The following is a 16,511-nucleotide window of genomic DNA, read 5'->3' as shown; positions in this document are numbered from 1 at the left end:
TCTTTCAGTTTGTGTTCGAACCCTCTTGTATTCTTCATTAAAAGTTTTCTTTTTAATGAGGGTGAAAATTGTTACCCGATTTGTTTAACTGTATAATAGATGGTGGGGGTTTACGTGGGCAGCAGGCTGCAGGACTTGGGCACTGATGAGTTCACTTCAGTGAGCAAATGAAACGATATTGTTGTCAATTTAGGTGCAACAAAGAGCAGCAATGCGTCCCGTCCCTTTCCATCCGGCGGCAGACAAGGACAAGAACAAGACAAAACAAACAGCATGCATGATGAGCGAGAGTGAGAGCGAGAGGGCGTCATAGGGGTTACAGGATGTGGGAGGGGGAGGGGCGATAGCTGGCGTAACAACAAAAGCAAACAACAACAAATTGCATGTCCTTCCGCCTAAGGTTGCAACTTGCAACACAATATACAACGCACTCATATTTACTTTGTTCGGAGGATCCAGTTCCCAGACTCCCTATCCCTCCCCATGTCTCCGTCCCTTTCCCCCACTATCACCCCTCTCACTCGCACCTGGACCCCGACGAACTCCTCGCCCAGTTGCAACATTAATGAAAACTGCAAGCGACCTGACACAGATACGTGTGGGGTGGTGGAAAAGCGGGAAAATCGGGCTGAAAAGGGGTGAAAGGGGATTGGAAAATGGGCGGAGAAGGACACACGACCATGACTGCACCTTTATTTACAGAAAAAGGGTAGCAGGGGGCAGCTTTTCCAGAATTGGACAATATTTTTAGCCATTTTCAGTGCCTGATTTTCCTCCAGGTGATCTAGGATAATTGCCATCTAAACTGGGCTTAATGGTTTGGCAAGGGTCTGCAATTTCAGCAAACTACGTTTTAAGAAGATAACAAATAAAAGTTGCTAACATATTTGAAATGCTTTCGCAAATAAATGCTTGCAATTTTAACCGATAAAATGTATGAGGCAATAAATGAACTCAAAATGCATCAAATTTCAAACTAAATTGATAAATTCATGACTTATGAAAAATAAAAGCTGGCACAATTTGATGAACATTTCGACAAAGTAGCCTAAATAGATTTTTTATCGATACATTTCTAATTTGATTTAAGAGACTTTTTCAATTTTCTAGACAGTTTTAGGCCCCTTTTCAAATTTACATACTAAATTCCCAGCTTTGTTTAGCCATAAATACTAAAATGCAGCAAGCCCCTAAAATAAATAACATTTCCAAACCGTAGACAAGTGCTAATTGAGCTTTAATTGAATCGAAGCTTGGGAAAAATGCATCATTTAAACGCATTGCTAAGTAAGCACTGATTTCTAATTTCGGTTTTACCAATTCAGATTAAACAAAACAAAAACATTGCATAGACAGAGTTGATTTATTATCGATAGATGGGCTTGATAAATAGATGGGTAAATAAGTTAAATAAATAAATAAATTAGGCATTACAATTAGGCGTAGACTACAGCTGAGCAGAGCAGTGAGAAATGGCTTTTATCCTCGAGGACACTCCCTGGATCCTTTTTGCACTCAGAGCCTGACAACCTCGACGCCCTGAGGGGCGAACAAGGACTCGGCTGCCAATTTGAGTTTCTCGTTGACCAATTTGGCGATTTTGGGCGTGCGTCGCCACACGAATTCGCGGGTGCGGTCGTGATTGTCCTTGCTCTCCACCTCCACCTGTGCGTCAAAGGATCAAAGGTTGATTGGTCAAAGGAGAAGAGGGGAATAGGCCCACACAGCACTCACCTGCTTGGGCTGCTGCACCTTGATGGACATTAGGGTGGCCCGATCATCGAGCACACTGAACTTGATACGTCCCATCATCTCATTCGTCCTGGCCGTCGCACTCTTCACGCTCCTCACGCTGCCCTTCTTGAAGGACTTCTCCACCCGCAGGACCAAAGGACCCAGGGTGAACTTGGCCTTGATCGTGGAGTTGCGTCCCTCGGCATCGCTGATCACCTTCACATTGCCCACCCGCTTCAAGGATGCCAGTCCCGAGAGCCTGCCCTCGGCCTTCTGGAGCTTCTCCACCTGAACTCCTGACCCGGAGGCCCCAGCCTTGGTGCTCCCCGCTGGCTGATTGTAGTTGCCCGATTTCAGGCCAGCCGCCTTTTTCGTGTTTGCCTTGTTCGAGGACTTCTTTTGACCGGTTTTTGGGGACGAAACGGTGCGCGTTTCCGCCTTGGGTGACTCGGAATCGGAGGCAGGGGATGCCGGGGCTGCGGGGTCAGAGGTCACCGCCTCACTGGGCCTCTTCTCAACGGCTTTGATGCCCAGCTCGGACTGTAATTGCGTCAATTGCTCCTGCAGCTTCACCGCAGCCTCCCGAGCCGCCTGATTCGCATTGCCGGAACGAGGTTCAGAACGCGTGTTCTTCCTGCAAAGGGGACCAAATTTGAGTTGGTAAATAGGACGCAGCTTGATTGCAGTCAATGCAAGGCTTTAAGAAGATTTCAAGGAGTGTCTAAATTTGGTTTCCTTAAAAATGTAAGGTCGTAATACACAAATATACAACATAATATGCAATATAAGAAAATATTATAAAGGAAGAAACGTTTTTAAGAGCACTTTGACTCCTACATTTGTGAGATCATTTAATGGTAGTTAGGGAGTGAAATCACAATCCTTAAAAGTTTAGTTTAAAAACTTTTAATTCGAATTTTTTTTTCTATTTTAGAGTAAATGCTTTATAGTAGTGGTTGATTAAAATTGATCTCTTTGGGTATAATGAAAAGTAATAATTTTAATAATCTAATGTTAAGAGATCTTAAATCTTTTCCTATATTTAAGTTCTGAAAATTTAAAGTTATTATGACATATCAGTACTTACAGCTTCTTGTGACCTCCGACCTTGCTGTTGGTGGACTGCTTCTTGTTGGCGGCCTTGACCGTTGACCCACCGGCGGCATTTGTTGCGGCCGTGCGACCCGTGAGGTTAACCACATAGGGATCGTAATTATCGGATACAATGCGATTGATTCTCGAGAAGATGGCGTCGATGAAGTGGTTGTGGCGAGCCTGGAAAGCATCCGTGGACATATCGATGACGTTGTTCTTCAGGTCACCTGCGGGGGGTCAAAGGTCGTGGGGGAGGGGGCGGGAAAAGGGCGGCGAGGACGGAAAAATGTTCACATTAGTTCGGTTCAGCTGAAAACATTGAAAGTTCAACGCGGGGCGGGAAATTGTGGGAGTGGGCGGACATTGTGGTTTCATTTTCGTGAGAGTGAGTGTGGGTGTGATTTTCCATAGGCATTCGCTTTGTTTTCAACCTCTAATTACATTCAAGTGCAAAAGGGTGTGTGTGTGTGCATGCTGACCACAGATACACAGTAGCACACTAAGGCCCCAGTGATTATACAGTGCGTGTATTGGTGGCTGGGGTTAGCAAATAATGTTAAAAAAGAACACTAGCATTAGAGCCCCACCTCCAACAAGCAGTTAAGTTCACATTCGTGTACGTGGAAATAAAAATCCAATAACCATGGCTGAACGAGGCAATTTACAGAATTTCCCTATCATAAATCATAGACTCTTTAGTTTTTATTAATGGCGTGCTTAATCATTTGATAATTAAGTGATTTGTAGAGGCATTTTAATAGTGCAAAATAATAATTTAATATCAAGGCTTGCTCTTTTGTAAAAAAGGAATCATAACCATTAATATCATCATAAGATATTAAGATTACTATTTTTATTTTATATCCAACGTTAATTTTTCGGATTAAAAATAAATACCATAAATAAATAAGAACAACAAATTTATAAAGATGTCAGAAATTTAATTTATCTATTACTTGAATGAAATTCAAATGATATACTATGGAGTTCCTAATCATTGGCTAAACTTTGATAAATAAATTTGTTGATTAAAATAATAATGTACAACATTTTGTGGGACAAATTTAAAAAAGCAAGGCTGACCAAAAATGTTAATTGAAAGTGTCCTGTTTATTTTTCTCATTTTGGGATTACTAATTTGCTTAAGGGGATTACTAATTAGTTTAAAGGTATTTTTCAGGGAAAAACTTTAACGAAGATCCGACAAAATGCCTGGGAGCCAACTTACAGCCACTTAGTGGTCACCTAACCCCATAAATTTATTTCCGAAACTGTCACCCTCGGCGAGAGTGTGTGCAGCGATTTGCAGGACATTCCCGTCAGCCAGGACCCCAGGTCCTAATCCTTGTCTCCTCCTTATCGCGGTGGCCCATCGCCGGGGCACCTCCCCTCCGACGGGATCCCTAACCCACAAGCGGATATAATCTCACACTCGACCACCGCTGAACGTGATGAGGTACTAATGTACTTTTTGCATGTTAAACCCGCCCCACCCACAGTGGGTTCGTTAAGTACTCGCCCACGCCCATACCCGGAACAGGGTTCACTTTTAGCAGTTGCCCTTTTCTCTGGCTGTTAATTGAAGCGGGAATTTTATATTTAAAGCGGCATATTCTAAAATAGATAATTGTGTGGGCGTTGGTTGGGGTAATACCAAAGTTCTGGGGGGTAAGAAATGAACAATTACAATGTTTAAGGACCAGATCCTAACTAATTACACCTGCAGATGGGATGATACTATATATGAGGGGTTTTGGCGAGATAGCTCGGAACATTACTGTAATGACGGATGCTGCTAATGATGAGAGTGTGTGTGTGAGGAGCGACAGAGAGGGCTAGAGAGAACAGACAGAGACAGAGACATAGACAGAGACACCAGTACCTGACCTAAGGTGACGCTTGAAAGTATGCTACGAGAAATAGGAATACAAAATTTCCAATTCCACAGATTCCAATACCATTAAAAGTTGCACAAGGAATTTCATTTCGCAAATTTATTTAAGCAAATTTTCATGTTGTTTTGTGGTTTGTTCTTCATCATCTTGCTTTTGTTTTTTTTGTTTTTACAATAAATAATAAATAAATAAATAAATAAATAATAAATTATAAATTAAATGTCCTAAAACGCAAAGTTTAACAATTCTCTATTTTTCTTGTGAAATTTTGCGCTGCCTTTCAAGCGTTCAACTTTTAGCTACAATTTGTTGATGTTCTTTTAATTTGATTGAGTTATGTTTCCATATTTTTACAAAATTTGCGTTATTTACGTTTGGAAAATTATGCGAGCCGAAAAAAGATAGAGGAAAAGCCAAAGATACAAAATGTACATCTTTTGTTTCATCTAAAATGTTCAATTGTAAGCCAAATGTGTGAAAGCAAGAGATAGCGATAGTGCTTAATTGCGTGTGTAAGTGTGTGCGTGAGAGAGATAGAAATAGACAGGTCGAGAGAGACAGAGCGAGTGAGATAGGCAGTGTTTACATCATGATAACTAATTCCGAATCGGATCGATTGTTTTGTTTAATTACACAAATAAATACGAAAAAGATATTACAACTAGAAATAAATAAATTACACTAAGTGAACAATTCTTATTGCTGTGTTTTGTTGTTGTTACATCAATTTAGCTATAAATGTAGAGGGCGTGTGTGTGTGTGAGGGAGATAGAGAGAGAAAGAGATATGTGGATGTGATGGTGTGGGAAAGAGAGAGCAAGGGAAGCTTTTCTTTCAGCGATATCTCTTTCTTTTCAATTTTTCTTCTCCTTCAGCGATATCTCTTATCAAATCTTCTCTTGCTCTGCTTCTTCTCATTCTTCCGCCTTCAATTCTTCAGCGCCTTCTTCTTCTTCTACATCGTCTTCGTGTTCTCTTTGAATTCAACCATTTTTGTGCTTGGGCATTAAACATGTTGCTGTTGCAGTTGCAGTTGCAGCTGCAACTTGTGCTGCTGTTGTGCGTACAGTTGCTGTTGCAATTATTTTGTCAGGTGAAACAGTCCGTGCGTAAATAACTCAACAATTTTGCGTTTAAGGGATAAAGTGGGATGTTTTGGGGAAATTGTGCTGTTTTCGTTGTTTTGCAGATAGTTTGACTAGCACCAAACTCTCGGTAAATGCATTCCCATTTTTCAATGGATGCGTAAACATATGTACTTAACTCAGTTTTTAATAAATTATAGGATAGCGAGGGGTGGGGGAAGGATAGTCAGTGCAGGCAAAGATGCAATTGCAAAAGTCCGGATCGCGTCCTGCCCCATGGGAAAATGTTCAGAAAATTCGCTTTCCTTTTTCTACTTTTTTTTTCGTGTTTGTCTTCTGGGGCTTGTCATTCTATGTTGTGGTTTGTATGGTTGTTTTTAGGTCCCTGTCTTTAGTTGTTGTTGCGGTTGTTGGTCTTTCAGCAATTGTTTGGTTAATGCTTCAGCTCTTTTTTGGCCTTCTTGGAGGGACTTGTTGATTTCTTGGCCTTGGTTTCTTTCGTCGCCGTTTCCGACTTCGATTTGGACTCACGTGCTTCGCGGCGGGCCTCGATGATGTCATCGCCGATAATGTCATCGTCGTCATCGTCATCATCATCGTCGGCCTCCTCGTCATCGTCACCGGCGATACCTGTAATTTCACCAATTTCATCGACTCCATCATCAATATCATCATCATCATCATCGTCCTCGTCGTCCTCATCATAATCGTCATCGTCAGCATTGTCAATGTCGTTGTTATTGTTGTCGGTGCCAGTGGCAACATTCCCGGGAGCAACACCGGCAACAAGTGTCGCCGGTTGCCCCAAGGTCGCCCCACTGGCTACCAGCTTATTGTTAATGATGTGATTGTTATTGTTGTTGGTTAGAGTGTTCTTGTTGACTGTGCTTGTGACTGATGATGTCGCATGCTGAGATGAGGCCTGTGATTGCTGTTGCTGTTGCAGTTGCGTTTGCTGCTGCTGCTGCAGCCGTATGTTTGTTTGTTTCTGTTGTTCGTCAATTGCAAGGGTGCTACTTAAACTACTTGTGCCACCACTAACACCATCTACAAGTGCGTCTTCATCGTAAAAAACATTTTGTTCACCTTCGTTGTTGCTGGCGGCAGCGGCCTGCGCCGGAGCAACGGCAGCGGAAACGGACTCATCGGCGGCATTTCCGGCGGCCACGGCATCGGCGGCGTTTCCGGACTCGGCGGGCAGATCGACGCCGTCGGAGATTCCGGCACCCACAGAGGAAGCGGCAGCGGGAGCGACCTCATCCAGAGTCTGGGCGGGAGCGGCGGCCACAGCGCTCTGCTGGGCGGTGGCAGCGGGCGCCACCTCGTCATCGTCATCCTCATCATCATCATCTGGGAAAAGAAAGATATCAGTTAGATGGCCACGGATATATATATATATATATATCAATATTCAATTTATGGCACCCCGCCATATTACTTAGATTCCCGCGGAAGTATTACACAATTTTAATGTACTCATTTTTTGGCGCCCCCGGAGGGGCGGAGGCTTTTAAGACTAGTTTTAGGACCCCTTCACTTACCGCCCAGGATGTCGTCGAACAGCCTGTCCAGATAATCGTCATCATCATCATCCTCTTCTTCGTCATCATCGCTGGCTGCGGCCGCTGGAGCAGCCTGACCCTGAGGCGTGTCATCCTCCTCGTCATCATCATCGTCCTCCTCCTCATCATCATCTGAAAGTCCCGAAATCAAAAGAACTTTGTTACCCAAGGAGAAGGGAGCCACAGAGGAGAGTCACAAAAAATATGAGGTTAATAAAAGCAGGACAAATATCATTTTTGGCTGGGTGCTTGTTGCATTGCTCAGTGGTTCAGTGGTTCAGTTGTTCGGTGGTTCGAACAGTTCATACAGTGGTGCTGTGCTGGTGGTGCGGCCTGGGTGCATTCAATGATCTACAAGTGGTTGATATCTCTGGACCTACCCTCATCGTCATCGATCAGATCTCCTAGATCGGGCTCATCGTCATCATCCTCGTCGTCATCGTCATCATCATCTTCGCTGGCGGGAGCGACCGCTGGGGCCACCTCATTGTTGACCGCCTGCTGACGGGACACAGCACGCTCGCTCCTCGAAAGTCGCTGAAGGGGCGACGCCTCAATTTGCAGCAGCAACGCGCTCAGCACGCACAGCAAAATCACGAACTTCATGTTGTCAGATCTGAAAGGGATTAAAGAGGGATGGGCGATAAGAATGAGATCAATAGATCGGTGTATAATAAGATTTAGTTTGATTTATCATGGAAATTCAATGATCTTTTGATTTTTCTCACATTTTCCTAGCTCTTTGTTATAAGGTTTTCCACTAATATACTTTTACTCGAGCATTCCTTCCTTGATTATAAAGTAATAAAGGTTACCCCTATGCCTACAGAGCTCCCAAACCTCTGGATATAACTGTGCTCTGACCTCTTATACCTCCATTTTTCTCTCTGTGCAATCACTTTCTTTTTCATGACTGCGAAATCACACATTTAGTGGACAAACGTCGGTCGGCGGTGGAGTGGTCTTTCGGTCAATAAGCCAGCCACTGAAGAAAGCAGACAAAGGAACGGCGCCGTGTGAGAGTGCGAGTGTAAACATGTTTTTGAGCTACGCCTCAAAGTTGCCGCCGGCGGCGTTCACATGTCCAGTTGCTGGCACTTGACACACAGCAGCAACAGTTGCAGCAGCAACAGCATCAGCAGCAACTGCCACCTGAGCAACAACAACACCTTTTTGGACAGCTGCAGGCGCCACAATGGCAGATGATGGCTGGACGGGTCTCACTATCCCTGAACTCGCTTCGAATCGGGCAAAAACGCTTGACACGGAGTCCACAGAGGATGTCCGGCTTCAAAGGGTATTTGCAACTTCGGTGTGATGTCCTGTTGCTGCCATCGCTGGTGGCTTTTTAGTCATGACAATCAGCACGACCAACAGCCAACGGCAATGGCTCACAACCGCAGCAATTGTTGTTGCCGCTGTCGCAGTTGTTGCTGCTGCTGCTGTCGCAGCGATGTTGCTGCTGTTATTGTCGCAGTGTCAAGTGCGGCGGCTGCGGGCTTAGTGAAAGCGACTGAGACGCTGGCTGCGACGCAACATTTTCCCAAAAAACTTGTTTGCAGCAATTTGTAACTGCAACTGCTAATTGAAAAATGAGTAAATCGCTTTCTGGAAATCAAGTCCAGCGCTGATAAGCAAACGACGAAGTGGCCATAAACCAAAGTGAAAACCCAGTGACCTACTGACAGCAGCAACATTGCAACTTGCAACGTCTCAACGGATTTGAGTGCGGTTTAGTTTCGGGTTTATAGGGCTCGGCTTTTGATAAGCCGCCAAGTCGCTGTTTTATGGCGTTCCTAGTGTCTCAAGTTCTTCAAGTGGAAGACAGCCACCAGCAACATCAGCAGTTCGCCGTCGCTTAATTAAAAGTTTTACGGATCGTAGCTTCTGAGCGGTGTTTATTAAATACCGATGCTCTAGGCAAATACCTTCTGAGCCGACGAGGGGCTGTGGCATGAGAGGGGAAAGCTCTGGAAAATATGATGACATATCACCCGGGTTCAGGCAACCAAGTCTTCAGAACAGTGGGTGTTGATTACTTGGGAAACATGAGACCTAGACCAAGATTTGTTTACCAAATCTAATATACTTTGATGAAGGATATAATGGGATACTGTGATTTAGTACACAATAAAGTTCATAAGTATTTGTGAATATTTCTCAGAAACCCCAAAAGTTGAGAAGTTTTCTGATAAAATCTGTGAAAAAATAGATAAACTAAAATCCCTTCACTAAACATGAAGTTTTTTCACTGTAGCCGCCTCCATTTTCCCAAGGGCCTTCTGTTTCGAAGTACTTATAAACTCCTGCCTATTGAAGTCTTGGGGAAATTGCATTTACTTTTCACACCGTTCCCTCACTTTTCCAGCAAAGCGCCTTTATCTACCATTTCTCTCACCGAACTCGGAACATTTCACGCGTCATGCCGCAAAAAGGGCTAGAACAAGAAAGGCGAGGGGGGCTTATAAGGTTACTGGTGGGTTGGGAGGTTCTGGTGAGTGGAAAAGGTTTTGGGGTTGAAGGCTGAAGGGCAGGGCAACAATGCAATGCAAAACTTCTGACAAGCGTGGGACAGAAAGCGAGGGAGGCTATAAGTTTTTGCAGTTCTTTAGCTTTGGCAACCACTTGCTTCTCTCTCTCTTCTTCTTCTTCATCAGATTCTTCTTCTTCGTTATGGTGTTGTCTATTGTAGGGACTAACTCATATGGAACGCTGCTCCCACTATACAATATTTTAATGCCCCCATAGAAAACGCAGCTAACCGTGTGTGCATTCTACATTAATATTCATGTGCGTGATGCTGATGGAAAAGATACCGGGTTGGGGTACACAGATAGGAATTAAATAGCTTTGAGCTACGAATACTTAAAAAATTAATGTGTTTATATATACAATATTACCTTCATAGTTCTTTTAGAACTTTATAATATTGTTTTCAATGTAGTCAAAAAATAGTTGACATTAAAAATCGTGAAAAAATGATATGATACTTGAAATTATGGGCTTACATTACATATTTTTGGAATTTGTTTTTTCAAAAATATTTAAAATATTGTTTTGTGCTAGAATGGGCTGTCTCCACTCTTTTTCCCAGTGCATTTTGGCAATGTTTGCTGTGCACTTGCACGTCACATAGCCAGCAAAAATTACTTAAGCCCCACTAGGGGGAGCTCTTCGGATCGGGGGATCTGGGGGCAGAACTGGGGTAACTATTGAAGGCGGTGGCCTGAGGCGCAGCAGCTGCCACTTGACGTTGGGGTTCCTTGGCTCCGTGCATTGTCATATCAGCGTCATATCAATAAATATGCAGGCCGCACAAAAGGCCACGTGCAGACAGGATTTGCATACCCTAACCCACTGCCACGCCCCCTCTGCACCTGATTTCGCAGAGCTTCTGGGATCCTTCTTTGTTCGAGTTTGTCTCATATGTTTGCGGAGCCTTGTCTTCGCAGCTGCGTTGCAGTTAATTTTCCAAGACAATGGCCCACGAGGTGGTGTAGAAAAATAAGCTTTACACGTGCCGCCTCAACGACCACGCCCCCTTTCAAATTTACAGTAAGCGTTTTTTGGGGGGAGCAGATGCAGTTGCTCGGAGTTTTTTCGGGGGGTTTTAAATCACAGAAAAAGAAGGAAAAGGTTTCTCAGGGAGAAACACTTACTTAAGAAGTCTAGTAAAAAAAGGGTAGGCTCAACTGAATAGCAAAAAAAATATTTGTAAGAGAAAGAACCAAAACTGTGCATTGAAAATTCGGGATAGAAAAAATATTATTAGCTTAGATCAACCATTTGAAAGATAATGTCTTGAAATAATACAAATATATATAAATTTCTTTCAATTTTAAATATTCAGTAATAGAAAATTAATGTTTTATTGAATTTTCTTTGAGGATAAAATTGCTGTTGCCCCTTTTTTAAGAAATATAAGTGGCTTAGACAACATCGTTTAGTGAAAAAAACTACCTATATATTTTTCAGTGTACTGTCTACGCAAAAATGGCTGCTATCGTTCTCTCTTATGTTTTCTGCATTTTGTTTGCCCCTCCCAGCGTTTCTTTTTCGCATGCACTCGCACGTCACTTGAATTAGGACTTTGTTATCGTCACGGCGGCGCCACCTGGCGGAACAAGCTGGCACTCCCGGCCGGACAGGGGAATCCCCACCAAGATCTCCTGACTGACAGGCTGCATAAACTTGGTCATGAACTAACTACTTAGAACAGAGCAGAAAGCAACCAACAAAAGACGGAAAAATAAGAGCACTGCCGGGGAATGTGCGGAAAAGTGGAAAATGAATTGGAGCCACTCGAATTGCCAGCAGACTTTGCTCTGTTAATAGCTTGTCCTTGCTGCAAGTACATCCCCCATCCCTCGGTTCATCCGCCCCGTTGGCCCAACCCGTCCCAAGTGTGTTTTGTTTTGGCAGCAAAGTGCTGGCCAATGTAAACAGTGTAAACTATAACTTGGAACTGGAACTGGTTGGAGGTTGAGATGCTGTAGCTGCCGTAGCTGCTGGCCAGGAAACACTTAAATTAACTGCTTCAAGTCGCTCGTATCTGGGTCATCTGGGCAGAAGAAACCTGAGAGCCACAAGAGATGATTACTCAACTTGGCTCGCATCGGTTCTGTATGGTTTGGTTTGGAATGGTTTGGTTTTGGCCTGGCCTGGATGGCCTGCTCTGCTGACCGCAGAGCCCCAAACAACATCGGCAGCGCATGTGAAAATGGAGCGCATAAAAACCAGAGAAATTGCCATCGTTTTGTAGTGTATTGTACTTGGCCCTAAATTGCCGCAGATACAATTTATGACCCGGCCAGCTAAGAGTACGACTCCGGGCCCAAGTTGCCTTCCGCAGTTGAAAATCAATTAAAAGTTCTTGCCCAAGACGTTTGGCCCATTCCAAGGCTGCGCATCGCGTCGAGCTGGGCTTTATGGCCCCTTTGGGTTCGGGGAAAATCAGGGAGGAAAACCCTGGAGGGAGGAAACCGAGAAAACTAAAATGCAAACGCTCCACATTTTCCACAAAAAATAGTACAAGAGCGGAGGTTAAATGGAACAGATCGAAATCGCTGGCATGCCGCTCCACTTTCACGTACTTTTTTAGTCCAATGCTAACTTGCAAACTTGACTTTAAGGATACTCATATTTTCACACAGCAAAATCGATGATAATCCTTGGAGCTTTTTCACAGTTTTTGATACCACTGCAAATATTAGCAGAAACTATTAGGAATTTGTAGTCTTCTCTAAATGCTCTTGATATGGTTTTCTATGCGAGATGTTTTCTAGATTTCACATGTTTATAAGAAATCTTTAGTAAATCAATTAGAGAAAAGGTGCTATTTGAAATATTATTACCAAAAATAATTTGGATCTAACACCTTTAAAACGTCACAAGATAAGTGTTAGGTATTCAAACAATTAAGATTGTGAAAATTTTTAAAATGATTTATATGTTTACAGAATTCAACAGTTTTATATGAATGATAAATATTTAAATATTTTTTTAAATAGTTCATAATCCTCAGGGCTTTACATAATGGTATTGCATCCATTTTCAAAGCTAAGAAAAAATGGCAAGAATCTATACACTTAAGATAATCCTTTATTATTAAAGCCAGTATTCCAAAATAGACTTTAAATAATTATTTGAATATTAACACGAACTATTTATGAATTACGGATAATCCTTTCCGCCTTCACACAGTGTTTGTGGTATTTGTAATCCAAAGGCTAACCTTGACTAAGTATTATTCACTGATCTTGGCACAGAACCGATAACAACCGATAGTAGTGGGTATTATTTTAGACCGTTTCGTAGCGCTGCGATCTCCTCGAGTTGCCGTGAAAGACTGTCGCTGGCGAACTGCTTCTGGGATGGTTTTTAGTTTTCAGTCTTGAGCTTAAGCTTGAGGCCCCCCTTTCTTCTGCCCGATTCTTGGCCAGTGACTTTCTTTTTTACCGCCTCTCTTTACCTGTTTTGTTTTTTTTTGTTTTTGTGGCGATTCGATTCGTTTCGATTCGAGTCGATTGTGGATTCTGGCCTGAGCTTGGTTGGCTTTCCAGAGATTCGGATTCGAGTTCGGTTTTCCAACACCGCCGCGCACACAACTGTCTCGCTCGACTGACCGTCTGCAACTGATCGCTGGCAGCCAGCTCGTCTTACCAACTTACCAACCAGCCAACCTGGCTCACAAAAACCCGAAGCTCGGCCCGAAGCGTGAATTTACATTTTGGCTGCTTTCTTGGCTCTACGGCTCTCTTCGCCCGATTCTTCAATTAATTTGACGAGCTGGGCTGGCCTGGGAAAGTATTTGGCACACTAAACGGCCAGCTATAACAGTTAGCGGCTTGTCAGCGGACCGACAACCTCCAGAAAACACTCGTGAGCTATGATCTAAGAATCCACGACGGGCGAGTCTCGTTGATGGCGGGGAGGTTTTATTGCAGCTCTAAACAAATAAAAGTTTAAATGGAACAGAGCCGGGCCATGAAACCCATTTGAATTAATGCACGAATCATAAAACTCCAATTTTCAATTAGACAAATGGGAAAGCCTGACCATAAATTGGGCCAATGTGGGATTAAGTGGGGATTAAAGATGCAACCAATCTTAAAGAACTTAAATTACATGATTTTGGATTGATTCGTTGGCACCATTGGGTTAAATAAAATAAAATTAAACGTACTCAGCTTAGTAACAAACTAGCCCACTAGATATAATAGTGCTGATTCTTTATCATTTCAAGATTTGGCAAAGAAAAAAAGATTGTTTAATGTTTACACTAAGTTAGTTAATTTTGCTTATGTAAATCAGCTAGCTTTAAAATCCTGATAGTAAAGCCATATTTTTAAAATCTATTGTAGTTCCATTTCTTTTGATAACATTCTTTAAATAGTTGTTTTTGATTTCAATTATAAAGGTCTCTTTTGACGACATGCTTTTAAACTTTTTTTTTGATTCGTAGTCAAACGAAATTCTTTTTATCGACTTCCTGGGGTGCCCTCCAAACACGTAGCCACACATAAATATTTTCGCCACCTGGAGTTGCGAATCGCAGAGTGCTATATTAATATTGATTTATTCAGTCATCGTTCCGCACCCTAACCCCATTCCGCATTCTGCCCATTCCGGCCCCGAACCGATCGAAGAGTATTATGCATATATATCCCAAGTGCTAATTTCTGCTTCTGTCCAACGGACCAGCCCAATCCATTCCCGAAGTGAAATCGCAATGGGGCAGGTGGGGAAAAATGGGTAAATACGCTTTATAGAAATACATCCGATGATAAATCGAGGTGTAATTAATTCGATTCGCCCTGGCTGACTGACGTTTCATTTTCAGTGTCCGGGACGAGGAAAATTGACAGTCACTGCACTGACACTCAAAGTCCGAGCTTTCCCACATACTTGGGAAAATTGTTCGTCGTCGTCGACTGGGGGCAGCGACGTCGACTGAGGCAGCGACGCCGACCGAGGCAGCGACGGTAAACTCCAACAGTAAAACGTGTTCTACTCGTTTATGGCCAACACCACTGCCATGGCCGCTTCTTCTTGGGCAAAAGTTGTTTTTACTGTAGTGTAGCTGTCTATAACTTTCTTCTTGGCCAACTGGAGCCGCTGCCAGCCAAGTTAACTGGCTGTACGGCATAGTAAAGTCTCTCTCTCTGTTAACAGGTCAGTGGAGTTTTCTTAAACTTCCAACTTAGCCCGCTGCCGAAAGACAGAAACCGAAACCGAGTGTCTGCAGAATGTTACGAAATTTTATGTAATGTGTCGAAAAAAAAATCAAAAAACAAAAAATATGTAGTAAAAACAATCTGAAGAAAACAAAGCTCTGCTCAGTGAACAATGGCTAAACTTTCATTTCAAGGCAACAAACAGCACTCTTCGCTTGGCCAAACTTTAACTATTTCTGAGGGGAAGTCATGCCCCGAGGCAAGTTCAAAAAGCATATAATTTTACATTTTAATGGCTTAATACACTTTGACGTTTGCTCGGTTTTTGGGGTCACCCAGGTGGCCATCAAAAAAAGAAACAATCAGATCAACACTTGGTCTGCCCCATCTCTCAGGACCAATCAAAATCTTGCTTCTGCTAAATATTTCAGGGGTATTTTCCTGCTCCATTTGACTAATTAATTTCTGGCCAACTTGCTAGGATTTAGTTGCTTGGTGGGTGAATGCCAAAAGTTTTTCCGGTTTATTAATTTTGGTTGCACTTGTTGTTGTTTGGCATTTTAGTTTTCCGAGAATGCTGCCACCCGCTGAAAATCTTTGTCGGCGATTGGCAGTTCTAATTGAGAGTTTTCTCGCCTATTTGGCGCTACATACAGCGATTAATTATACATGTCGAGAGTTTTAGCGATTCGGGGGTTAGGAAAACAACTCCCGGGGAGATTTTGTTAGGAAATTGAAACTAAATTATTTATTTTATTTTTTTTAGGACGATTTTGAATAATGTTTCTACTTTGTCTATTGGAAGAAATGTAAACTCAAATATTTAAGAAAATATAGAAGTATAAGTAAATGTCACTCGAAGTGTTAAAACTAAACAATGTCCACACAAATTGCACCTTAAAAACACTAAAATATGTTATCATATACCATTATTAATATATATTTTGTAACTCCCAAAGTACAAGGCACACCTGGGTACTTAAAATATTATTCCAATTTTACTTAAGCCATAAACTCCAGTTAAAGAATTTTTCTCGTTTTATATTAAATGGTTTCAAACTTGTAATCCTCTTAATTTGTGTAAAAGTAGCAACTTCTCTCTTTCGCAGCTTTTCCCTTAGCCTTTCTCCCCTTTAACTCCTATCAGCTTATCACTAATTGCCCCATCGCGGTCCTTAACCGCTTTTCGTCCATGGAACTCCTTATTAACCCAATGATGCCCCCCGCCCAGAGTTTCGCCCACCGCCACGTACATTGTTCATTTAACGCTCGTTATTGTTCCGCCGCTCATTCAGGCAATCCAATTATCCTCACTAACCGACCTCCGTCGACAATTAAAGGCATGAAATTATTTGATTACCAACGTTTTGTCGCTGTCTCGAACGAATTTCGCGTTTCACGAGCACGAATTTTCTTTGGTTTTTCCTTAACCGAAGCCCAAACTCCACGTGTGGCTGGCTGTGA

General features: G+C 42.7%; 1 protein-coding gene across 3 annotated transcripts; it reads right to left on the bottom strand.

Annotated features, from left to right (window-relative positions):
• Positions 1-1,344: 1,344 nt before the first annotated feature.
• Positions 1,345-13,520, bottom strand: ect (ectodermal). 3 transcript variants are annotated; one of them, XM_070995966.1, is made up of 8 exons: positions 13,343-13,520; positions 7,752-7,987; positions 7,351-7,503; positions 6,896-7,159; positions 6,341-6,439; positions 2,822-3,056; positions 1,735-2,368; positions 1,345-1,665 (listed from the first exon to the last, which is right to left on the bottom strand). In XM_070995966.1, the coding sequence occupies exons 2-8, from the start codon at positions 7,975-7,977 to the stop codon at positions 1,516-1,518; spliced, it is 1,761 nt and encodes a 586-aa protein (XP_070852067.1). In that variant the 5' UTR covers positions 7,978-7,987; positions 13,343-13,520; the 3' UTR covers positions 1,345-1,515. The 3 variants fall into 3 exon arrangements, with proteins under 3 accessions (XP_070852067.1, XP_016935063.3, XP_065720636.2); XM_017079574.4 differs by lacking the exon at positions 13,343-13,520 and adding an exon at positions 13,106-13,259; XM_065864564.2 differs by lacking the exons at positions 6,341-6,439; positions 13,343-13,520 and adding an exon at positions 13,106-13,260.
• Between the last annotated feature and the right edge of the window lie 2,991 nt (positions 13,521-16,511).

This window comes from Drosophila suzukii, chromosome 3 (genome assembly GCF_043229965.1).
Source record: "Drosophila suzukii chromosome 3, CBGP_Dsuzu_IsoJpt1.0, whole genome shotgun sequence".
NCBI lineage: Eukaryota > Metazoa > Arthropoda > Insecta > Diptera > Drosophilidae > Drosophila > Drosophila suzukii.
The sequence above is the reverse complement of the archived record's forward strand: the minus strand, read 5'-3'. Positions and strand labels throughout refer to the sequence as shown.

Coding starts and splice junctions, on each gene's coding strand:
- ect (XM_070995966.1), bottom strand. CDS start 7,977: ATGAAGTTCGTGATTTTGCTGTGCGTGCTGAGCGCGTTGCTGCTGCAA. Junction 7,160..7,350: donor GTTCGACGACATCCTGGGCG/GTAAGTGAAGGG, acceptor TTCTTTTCCCAG/ATGATGATGATGAGGATGAC. Junction 6,440..6,895: donor TGCCGCCAGCAACAACGAAG/GTGAACAAAATG, acceptor GTGAAATTACAG/GTATCGCCGGTGACGATGAC.